At 32.7% G+C, this 12305-nt stretch overlaps 1 protein-coding gene across 1 annotated transcript in view; it reads right to left on the reverse strand.

Moving 5' to 3' along the window:
• The window catches only part of BCHE (butyrylcholinesterase), an 85623-nt gene extending 74272 nt beyond the window's left edge, over positions 1–11351 (reverse strand). Inside the window, exons 1-2 of the mRNA XM_080821972.1 lie at positions 11226–11351; positions 3805–5329 (exon numbers count right to left, since the gene is read on the reverse strand). Of these exons, the coding sequence (XP_080678098.1) occupies positions 3805–5329; positions 11226–11340 (1640 nt within the window). The 5' untranslated portion in view covers positions 11341–11351. The remainder of the gene's footprint in view (positions 1–3804; positions 5330–11225) is intronic.
• Positions 11352–12305: the final 954 nt, after the last annotated feature.

The raw sequence follows: 12305 nt of genomic DNA on the forward strand, positions 1-12305 counted from the left end.
AAAATGGAAAAAAAAGACTTTCAATTAATGCAAAAAAAAAAAGCTGCAAAGGAGCAACAGGAAGAATGAACTTAAAAGAAGGAAGATGAAAAAAAAAAGAAGGAAGATGATATACTTAAAATCGATAAACACATTAAATGTCAAATGGATTAATCATACCACCTCAACTGTAAGGAAGATTTCCTTAGAAATATAAGTGGGATAAAAGGATAGAACAAAATGTGAAACATAAGTATGGAAAACTTGACATCTTTATCTTGATATTAGACAAAGCCAACTTCGGGATGAAAAGAAACATTTTGTGATGATAGAATGGTCAATTAGTCAGGACTACATCATCCTAAATATGCACAGAAATTAATAACATAGATTTAAAATACTAAAAGAAATTAGCAGACCTAAATGGAGAAATGAGTAACACCACAATGACAGCTGAAGATGTGAATACCTCTTTCTCAGTATTTGAAACAAGTAGGCAAAAATATTAGGGAGAATATAAGACCTGAACAACCGTGAACTAACTGATTTACAGAACACACCATACCAAGTAATGGAAGAGCACATAAACTAATCACCCATCCAGATCATATGGGTCATAAAGCAGTTTTGTTTTTTTTTTTAATATATTTCAAAGGGGAAGATCTTACAGAGTATTGTCTATTACTAGAATGGAACTAACCTAGAAATCAATAATAAAATATCTAAAAATTATCCAGATACTTGGGAGTTAAATAACAAGTCTACTAAATGACCCATTTGCAAAATAAAAAATCACCAAAATTGTTTTGAATTTAATTTTTTTTTTAAGGTAGGCTCCACGTCGGCCCAGCATGGAGCCCAACAGGGGACTTGAAGTAATGACCCCGAGGTCAAGACCTGAGCTGAGACCAAGAGTCAGACACTCAACCAACTGAGCCACCCAGGCACCCCTTATTTTGAATTTGATTATAACAAAAATATAATTTATACTAGACATTATTTAAGAAGGAGAATTTGTTAAAGCACTTTATGAACCATGAACTTGAAAACTCATTTTTCTGAATAATTATTACTGCTCCTAGTTCTACTTTTTTACTTTCTTAATGTGTTATTTTTGGGATATGAAGAAATAGGAATGTACAGTTTCTCCATCTTGTGATAACTAACATTTGCAATGAATAATTCTTTGTTGTGGGGCTATTCTGTGCTTTGCAGGAAGTGTAGCAACATCCTTGGTCTTCCTTTGCAGCAAGTGTTGCAACTCCCCCTCCCAGATGTGGCCCTCAAACACAGATCCAGACATTACTGAATGTTTCTAGAGGTGGGAAGGTGAGGAGGGGCCAGGGGATTAATCTCCCTGCATTGAAAACCACAGAGCTAGAACTTTTGTGGTGACTTTTGTAGTCAGATAGGTGGGGATGGATTTACAATCTGTACATTTACCTACTTTGTTTCTATTGGAGTTTTCTTAACCATTCTAAGCTTCTGTATTTATTCCTAGGTATACTTTAAAGGAAGAATGTATACCAGGAGATTAACATTGTGTTTGCCAATAAGTGAACCCTCAACACGTATGAAGTATTATTATTTCTGTTTCACTGTGCAAATATGGACTGTAAAGAAACTCCTCAACAAAAATGACATTTTGTGATAGCCAAACTACCTTAAAAAGTTTACTTTAATCTTTATGGTTTATAATCTCATTTAAATGAATTTATCATTATAACTGAAATGTGTTAACCTTCACATACTCCCATGAATTATGCTAATCATGAAAGCAGATTAGGATTCAACAATCTATTCCATTAAGCATCGAAGATTCTCTTCTTTGAACTGTTGCTGTGTGTCAAGATATTCACCACATCTGATTCTCAGTATTCTCCATTGTAACTTAAGAAAGTATAAATTCCTTGATGATTTCAACAATGCAAAATAAAGTTCTTTAAAAATTACAGCCATCAATAATTTTAAGAAATATATCTCCTTAAATACTCTCTAGAATTGTAAGAAAGAATTTAAAACATAATAAAGTGATTTAATATGGATATAGCCTTTAGGGTGAGAACAGAATGAGACGTAAATAACTCTAATGCTTCTCTAGAAATGGATGATCCCTCTTCAGCAGAAAATGACGTGGAGAAGTCATAAGATATTGCACAACTACAACTAATAGCTCACGTCTCTTGAACATATGTATGTTTTTTACTCATTTTAGCCTTAACCTGTTTTTGTTCAATGATTTGACAACCAAATATTTGATAAATATGTCACATGCTCACACGAGTACTTTAATGAGTTTCCAGTAAAACCAGTTTCTCTTTTCAGAAGCTAGTCTCTAGTTTGGGAGGCTCAGCATACAATGAAAAAGCTTACCAAGACAAGTTACGGTCAGTAACTCCTGTTGAGAGTGAAAAAGAGGTCTGAAGCAATTACAACTCTAAGAATTAAAGATACACTAGGTGAAACTTGTGGGTGCTCAGGACCTTAAAAAAAGAGTAGGACTCATGTCATTAAAAAGGAGAGGGGTAGCTGTTCTAAACAGGGTGCAGAACAAGAACAAGACTGGAAGGTATATTAAGCTTGAAATCTTTGTCATTCATGAGATAACTGGCTCACCAAGAAACCAGGTATTGTTGGAGATTATGGGTTGCAGTAAGATTATAGATGTCTTTTAATGACAGAGAGAAGAATTTTTGCTTTAGACACAGTGGATAGCATTAGAAATTTTTGAGAAGAATTATACCATACAAGAACTTTGTAGAAGATATATTTAGTGACATGAAATAATGAATTTCAGATGGAAGTTGGAAGAGAAAACTAGAACGCAATAGCATCACTATCAACATTCTTCCCAATTATAAAAGATAATATGACAGATTGGATTAATGCATCTATTAATTTGTGAGTTCCTGCAAGTACTCACAGTATTTTAAAAATAGATGCTCAAATTTCTATTTCTTTTGTTTTTCTCTCTGATATGAATTATCCCAATGTATAAAATTCTTTTGGGGGTTACAAAAAAACCCTTATTTTCTATACACATACATTTGTATATTTAAGAGACACAAATAAGAAAATATATTTGAACAGATTATTTTCTTCTGACTCTTGGGGACATAATATCAGAATATTTACAACATATAAGGAAAAAATATGTTCTATCATACTTCTCACTAGCTAATGTCAGCTATATGGTTGCTCAAGCCAAAAGCAGTTTAGCTAAACCTGAAGACCCTTGTAGCTTCTCCTGTCCAATACAGGTCACCTGAAAGCTCTGAATAAACCTATTAGGGGAAAAATTGATAAAATGCCAAATTCTGCATTTGTATTTGAAGTAATCTGAGGGCCAAACCCAACACTGTTTTGCCCTTTGATTTTCCTGAATGACAATGTGTTTTTCCACCTAGCAGTTACCACTAACTCTGCTTACGAGCACGAGGAGAAGGTACATTCCTACACTTCCCTAAACCTCGAAACACTATAAACTTTGAGGTTAAAAAGTATGGTCACGATAACTTTAGCTTTCAAGGTAAACATCTATTTGCATATAAACTTTGGCTAATATTACTACAGTCCTTTGCAGTATTTTAGAAATAAAATCAGAAAATATTTTTCATAAAAGTTTTTTGTGATTTCTTTTAAGCACCCTAATGTAAGAAATTGAAATTCATTATATAATAAAAACCAAAAGTAGCTTATGGTCCAAAAAGAGTAAATAATTAAAACATTTATGTGCCTTTAATGACACCTATACCAGACAACAAGCAAAGCTAAGCAAAAACCAAATAAAATCAAATAAGAACAATCATAAAAATCAGCACTTACCCATATTTTGCAAAATTTGCCCAGTATTTCATTATGGATCTACTCAAAATTTCCTCAGCTTTTGTGTAATTAGCTCTTCTTTCCAGAGGTAAACCAAAGACAAATTCGATTTCGTAACCATGCATCACTCCCATCCATTCTGGCCAAGGAAGTTGGGAGGATCGGTGTTCAAAATAGTAGAAAAAGGCATTATTTCCCAATTCTGAGAACTTTTTGGTGAACTCCAAGGCAGGGCATATGATATTATAATCCCCAAGAATATCATCCAATGCATCACGGTATTTTTCAGCTCTCTGATCATCTAACAAGTCCACATAATAAAAAAGGATTGATTCCCTTCCAAATTCACTCGCTCCTGGAAAATACATCTTTAAACCTTCTTGAAAGTCTTTTCTAGTTATGATACTGTCATTATCTTTGCTGAAACCTGGAGCACCGTATACTAAAAATGCTGTCCCTTCATTTTTATTAACACCCACCAAGATCTGGGCTTTTTTGAACTGCCCAAGTTGGAGTAGTGTGTCTGGCATGTCAGTGAGAAAATCACCATCCACAATTGGACCAAAGTTTACAGACAAAAGTGGATCAGAGGGGACAACCAAGACTTCATTCAGTAGAACTTCCTGGGGATCTTTGTTTCTAAGGCATTTGATTATCTCTGTCTCATTTTCTCTAGAGCAACCAATATATTTAGCTAAGGTCAACGTTCTGTTCCTGGCTTCATCAGGAGACATTACTGCCCAAGGGGCATTAGAGGATCCACTTTGCAGAATGACTCTGGTAAACAATGGCTGACTTCTAGGAGAAAGTAAATGAAGGCTAACTGATCCTGCTCCTGCACTTTCTCCAAAGAGAGTTACACTTTTAGGATTTCCACCAAAGGCTGCTATATTTTTTTGGACCCACTGAAGTGCCAACTGTTGATCAAACAAGCCCATGTTCCCTGGTACCTCGGGATTTCCTGGTAAAGCTAAGAATCCTAGGGCACCCACCCTATAATTCATTGAAACTACAATAACTCTTTCAATCCGAGCTAGAAATTTGCCATCATAAACAGGCAAAGATGATGTTCCGGTTTGAAAACCACCACCATAGATCCAGATCATTACAGTAGCATTTTTTGGTTTAGGTGTTGGAACCCACACATTCAGATATAAACAGTCCTCACTGAGATCCGTGTTTGGGTTCCACATCTCTGATCCAGGGAAACCTGGGAAACTCTGATCTGTGTTCTGATAGCAAGAATTTGCATACTTTGTGGCATTCCAAGTATCGGACCACTTGGTCAAGAACTGTGGCTTTTTGAATCGAAGTCTACCAAGAGGTGGTTGTGCATAGGGAATTCCAAGAAAGGCTGTTACCGCGCCACCAAGAACTGGCAAGTTGATCCCTCTGACTTTTCCATTCTTGGTGGTAATTATGATGTCTTCTTCTGTGTGTGACTTCCCAATAAGCACCCAAAACAGAAGAAACCGCAAGAGAAATCGGATGCTTATGATTGTATGCTTGCTCTGCATATTGATTTCTGAAAGAGAGGTAATTAGGAAGTTTTAAAAGCTTCATGCATCAAGTATTATATTTTATTTATGTTAACCAACTGAAATACAGTAGTTCTTATTCATCCTGCCAATTATGAAAACTAATAAATCTGCTACTACTATAAAGGTTTTGTTAAACAGACACACACAAACACACACACACACACACACACACACACACACAGAAAATGCTTGGAGATATTTCAGTTTTCAATTTAGAACAGGAATAAGTGGAATGGAAAATTACAAATTATTTCACTTTGGGAAGATTCATTATCAAGTCTCTGTAAAGAAGATTTAGTACTTTAAAGGGGAAATTTTGCCCGGGTACATATACTTTTTTAATCATACACAGACCCACCAAAAGTGGCATTAAGCGGTAGTCAACTCATGAAGATATCATTTCTACCTCAGTTAGAGGAGAAAATATAAGCTCATGTGTTCTCTGAAATGTGTACAGTTCTATTCATGGTCAGCTGACTCTTGACACACTGTGAAGTAGATTGAGAACTTTTAAGGGTCCTTAGACTTCTGTTACTGGCTTTTCCTTTTTCCATGGTCCCTCCTGTGGTTCTTTTTGCCTCCTGGTTTCTTCCTCTACACAATCCAGAAGAGAATTTGGACAATCTATTCATTGAATATCAAGTAAAAAAAATACAACTGTTGTCATCGATCTTAAAAATTGTGAATACTAACAAATCTGCTGCCACTGTAAAGAACTACGGGAAAAACTGGGAGAGAGAACTGTGGATATATACCGGACAATTTCCCTGAAAGTGAGTAATGAAGAAAGCCTTCTCTAGCTGAATTACAATGTTAATGGAGAGAACCAGCAGCTGATAATACAATGTTTGAGCAGATACTTCGAAAGAATTTTACATGCAGGGATTACTCAATGCACATCTGTTATTTGTTAATTGATCAAAGTATATGTAACTCGTGAGGCTACATGTGTTAACATGGTCAGATTACTTGCATTTTGATAGTGGACAAAATAAGTGAGATTAAGAGGACTAATGCTAAGGAATTACTGGAAAGAGGAGAAGAAGAAAAAGGAATCTTTGAGACTTACAAAATCAAAACTATTTGACATTTTATTGAATAATATTTATTGATGACATGAAAAGATTGCTTATGGAAATCAAAGTTTTTTAAAAATTCATAATGTGGAGCACCTGGGTGGCTCAGTGAGTTGGTTTCAGCTCAGGTCATGATCTCATGGGTCATGAGATCTAGCTGCATGAGGCTCTAAGCTCAGTAGGGAGGCTGCTTCTCTCCCTCCCCCTTCTTCTACTTCTGCTCCCCACTTGTGCTCTGCATGCTCTCTCTTCCTCAAATAAATAAATCTATCTTTAAAAAAATTCATATTGCACACCAGAATTTCTTTAAAATTAATAAAACCTAAAAATCAGATTCTGAAACTTCACATGACAAAGAGGAACACAAAAGTGTAATGCCCATATCATTTAAAAGAAATAACATCTTTATATAACTGAAAGAAAACCTGATTAAAACAGTCAAATACAAACACTGATTCTCATCCACACAATAATAACAAAGGTCCATAAATGTACAAAATTTTTTTCTGTATTATTTTTTGATACTGTAATTCTAAATACAGTCTATGTGTCTAAGGTGCCTAAGAAGCTAGTGCTGTGAGCACTGAGAATTTGTATTAGTGTTTTTTTTTTTTTTTTTAATTTAGATTGTCTCAGAAGGTAGAGAGAATAAAGTATTATTCTGAAAACTCTTTCAGGGTTAGGATTCTCACATTTTAAATCAACCTCATTCACCACTGCTAATAGTACAGTTATTGATCAACAAGTATTTTTTGAGTCCCCCCAAAAGATCTGGATAACCTGATCAATTGTATAGTATTTTGTTTAGTGTATTTATAGGTATTTCTATCTCTATCTATATATCTATATATCTACATCTAATCCTATCAATGTCCATATATGTATTTATATATGTGTGTGTATATATGTGTGTGTGTATATATGTCTATATATAATAAGTATACAAATAATAAGATTTTAAGAAATCAAATTGTGACATTATGTTATCAGTTTTGATACAATTGAATCTGTGTTAAGACTACTAAATACATTATTGAACTCTATAATATTTTAATACTATTTCTATACTACTATGATATTTATGATTTCTATACTATTATGATATATAATATAATATTTATAATATTATAATATTTGTTATACTATTATGATTATGATATAATATAATATAATCATATCATATCATATCATAATTCCATGATACTGTAACAATAATGTAAAGGTTCTTATAGACTTAAAACTTATTAATGAAATTTTGTATTTCTGGCAATTTAGGAGTTTTAGAGGCGTACCTATCACAGTCTTATTTTTTTTTTTTCCTTCTGATAATTTCCAAGCCCTTTTAAATGGATGGAGGTGACATTTGGAGAACAAAGTGCTGCAACGGATTTTTTTTTCTTTTTAAAAACCTGCTTTGGAAAGAAAATAAGAATTAAAACACAAAGCCGGTTTATTCTAAACTGCATTTCAACAGATTAATTGCAGAATCTCTGGTTGTATTCATTTCTCCCTGTGGCCCAGTTCAAGCAATGTTCTTCTGAATCTAAGGTAAAGATCATCTGTTTTTGTGTGTGTGTTTGTGGTTTTATATAAATATCATTTTACCTTTATAAAACAAACACCTAATGTTAATAACTTCTGGTCTCTGTTAAGTTTCAAATGTTTGTTGTACGGTTTAATAATTTTATTGCACAGCAAGTATAATACTACCAAAACATTTTGTTTTTGTACATATTTAAATAAATGTAATAATTTTCCTTGAATATTTTAAAACATATCTACTATAAGATGTAAAAGTCTATAATCTCATTCATATGTCACCTAGCTTGATATTCTTATATGTTTTTATTTATATTTGTGCTGAATAGATGATGTTGTATAGTATGATTTATGTGAATAATAATCTTGCTTTCTCAACTATGATCTATGAGTCCTTATCTCACAAATAATGTAATTAATAACATTCAAAAAAAAATCATGGTAATCATGTGTTCACTGAAAGAATGGTAGTATAATTCCAGCTCACCATCATGCTACCTGTTGGAGCATTAATATACTATACTATAAAGTCTAGACTTTAATATGAAAGTATGCATGTGCTCACATACACATTATTAGTGTAGGGTAATATTTTTATAGTTAGCTGCAGTACTGATTTAAACAAGCATTATGTTGTTCTCTTCATAATCTGGTATCCTCCATTCTAACAGGTTGCTCTGTATTTTTTGTATATGTTACCACAGGATTAAATAATCAAAAGATGAATAAAGGAGACTAAGAAAATGTGATTAGTGTATATATCTAAATCTTTACTAATAATTAAAACATTAAATAAAACATTTTTTTCAATAAATTTTGGTGCAAGTTGGTTGATGTCACGTTAGATAAACAATTTAAACTCTGAGAATACATAATACATGATAAAGAATGGGAAAATTTTCATACAAACTACCTCTGAGTATCTGAAATAGATCACTTAACTTACTGCTACAGTTTCTGAAAGAAAGACAAAGAGTCTTTGTTTGGAATTGCAAGAGAAAATGAATGATGGGCATGGGAAGAAGGAAATGCCTGAAAGATAATGAAGACTATAGTATTCCAAAGTTGTAAGGTGCTCTGGGATATCAAAATCTTCTGGTGATTTTTGGGAGATATTTCAAACTTTTAACAATATAACATTGAAAATAAAAAAGGTAAAAAATTACTTTTTTTCATTTTTGATTTAATTTTGAAAGTAGTATCAATTTTAAGAAATACATGTTATGCTGTAAGACATGGCTGTAATGAAATGATTGGAAGAAAGAGCTATTAACTTGCCATATATTTGCCATAGTTGATTATCAGCCACATTTTCAAAATGACTGGCCACCCAAGGACTTCTTAAAAGATGATAACAGTTTTCTCTGAGTGTAATTTTCCTTTTTTTTTCAAGTTATAATATATATTTCTATATAAAAATAAATCTTCTTAAAATAGTGGGACAAAAGTCATCTAGATAATGTGATCTAGAACAAGCTCCTCTGAAATGTATTAAACAACTAAGCCTTTATGCCAAACCTAAAAAGCTTTGTTTTGTTGCAGGCTATCTGAAGTGGGGAATTAAGGAAGTCTGTTTATAAATAGACTATACCACAGGGATCCCTCAGATACCCACTAGTCACTAAAAGAATGTGTACAGATAGATGACACTATATTAGGTATGAGAAACGTAAGATCTCTATCTGTCCTCAATCAGGAAGAACATTCACAAACTTTTCATCAGGCGAATAATTCAAAAGTTTAATATTAGAGAGATATCTTGGGTCTTCTTTGAAAGTTGAATCTGGTGTTAGGTTGACATCTATTCAATTATAATTCTCTAACGTCCTTCAGTTTTTATAAGAATGAGCAGATTTTGCATAAAGCATTAATATGAATACAACATAAAATTAAAATATGTTATTAATAATTGTCAAAAAACGAGTCAAAGCAGAAACTAAATTGATAAACAAGATGTGACTTGTTAAGATATTATTAACTCATATTTTAAAAACTGGAATAGATGTGGAATAGATCTCAAATATTTTCTTACAGTTAAAGAGGCAGGACATTAAAAGCAAACAACAATAAAACAACAACAAATCAGGAAAACAAAACAACTTAGCAAATCCAATGAGCAATTTTGTCATTCAAAGGTGATGTTATTTCAAATTCACAGAGAAGTCTTAAGATTTTCATTTAAAGTATAAAGCAACTCTTTAAAAACACATGCTCATCCTTAAACAAGTAACTATTTACATAAATGAAATATAATTATACTTATCATAAGTATGTGATAGTTTAGATTATGCAAGCCATTATACAGACTAGTAACTCCTAGTTGAGTTTATTATTATGTAATATGTTCATAAAAATTTGGAAGGTCTACTTTTGAAATAAAAAAAATAAATTATAAATAGAAATAATAAACAATGAAATAATTCTGCATTTGTTTACTTTTAATCATTCATGCATTTTATACTCAATGCTTAATTCTCTGATTAAACAAGAACTGATACCATCAATGTAAAGGTAGATTTACAAGACTAAAAAATCTGTATTTGCTCATTGTTTCTATAATAGTAGAAATAATAGAAAATTTACAATATTTTGCTACAATTTAAATGCACTTTTTTTTTTAAAAAAGAGGACAACTAGAACCAAGGGGGAAAGTTTGTAAATCAAGTCAGGAAACAGAATTTTCCTTTAGATATAAAAAAGCTTTGACTTTATTCTTTGCCAGTTGATAGTTTCAGATGACAAAATGTTGATTAAGAAAAGTATCCTGTCAAACCAGACAATAAGAGAACTATTCATTTCATTTCACTTAAAAACAAAACAAAACAAACAAACAAAAAACAAAGAAAAAAGAAAATAGAGTAAGACTAGTCAAAGACCACTTTTGTTACTCTTTTCAGGAGAGATAGAGATTCACTGAATCGTGCATTTAAGGGTAAAATACAGCATAAAAATGTTTTCCCTTAGGGAGCGCACTAAGAACATACACCACAGTGATTCCACAAGTGCTACGGTCCTTTACACAAAGTTGAATAAATTCATTATTTCCTCAGCAGTTAAAATGGACTCAGTTTGCTTTCCTTGAATAATAGGCAGATCTTATGCATGTGTCTGCTTGCTTGCTTCATCTGTCCTATTTGCAATAACTGTTTTCCACAGAGCACCAAAGGGGCACAGCAAACAAGTGAAGGGATAACAATCCTCCTACAGAATGAGCTTCACAGTAAGTTGCGTCTCTACAGGAACATGTAAATTCAGAGCAGCTTACCTGACTCACTGCAACAAAGATGATAAAGTTTGCAAGGAGTGGAAATCATGTAATACTTCAGGGAAAAGCAGTATGCAGCTGCTGCTCCAGCCTGTAAATTGGACTGCACTGACATTACAATCAACTGTTACTGACAAAGCTCGCGAGAGTTGGCAGCAGCAACTTGATCTAGAGGCAGCCAATCTTTACTTTCTGACATCTGTTCAGAGGCTAATGGTATGAATGCAATAGTGATTCATTTACAAAAGTATTACCAGATTCATGCTTTACGATTGCAGCCGTTCATTTCAGAGTGAAGAAAAAAAAAAAAAAAAGATACAGAAGCTTCTTTAAATAACAGAAGCTGAAACTGAACAGAAAATGCATGTGTTTTCCTTTTTAAATACTACCAGAACTTTTAAGGTCTTTTCCCTTTTTTATAGAATATACATTTTTTGGGGGGGTGCTCATTTTAAGATTTAAAGATGTACACATAGTTCTAAAGAAATTTAGTACTGAAATTCTTTGTACCTTCAACCTGTGCCTTTCATGTAGTTATAAAGGAGTGCAAAAGAGAAAATTGGAAACAAAATAATTACTCTGTAGATAAAGCTATGCAAATCAAAAGATTAGTTACATTAATTGAATGAATGTCTCTGTTATGTATATCCTTCCAAGCCCTGTATCCCAATACTTATTTAAGTTCTATAAATCTCAGCATTGGTAATTTTCTGTCAGAGGTCCTACAGGCAGTCAAGTGTGATGAGAAGCCACAATTTTCTGGTCAAGAAAAAAATACAGTGAACAATTTTCAAACTCTTAAAAAGATACATCTGTCAGCAGGAAGAATGTGAATTCTCAGGAATGTAGTTTTAAATTTCAGGCTTACCTTCCTTGAAATATATATTTGGGAAAATGAAAAAGGAATACTTTTAACACTTGATTTCTCAACACAGTTACATTCTTTATCTCTTGCAAATGATAGCTTTCACTTTTAAATCTCTCACTTTTTGGCTCACTATGGACTAATTAGGAGGCATGTAATTGTAGGCAAACCTGTTTTTGTTTTTAATACTGTGCTAAAATTTCAAACATGCAAGT

The sequence above is a fragment of the Martes martes genome (genome assembly GCF_963455335.1).
Source record: "Martes martes genome assembly, chromosome: 1".
NCBI lineage: Eukaryota > Metazoa > Chordata > Mammalia > Carnivora > Mustelidae > Martes > Martes martes.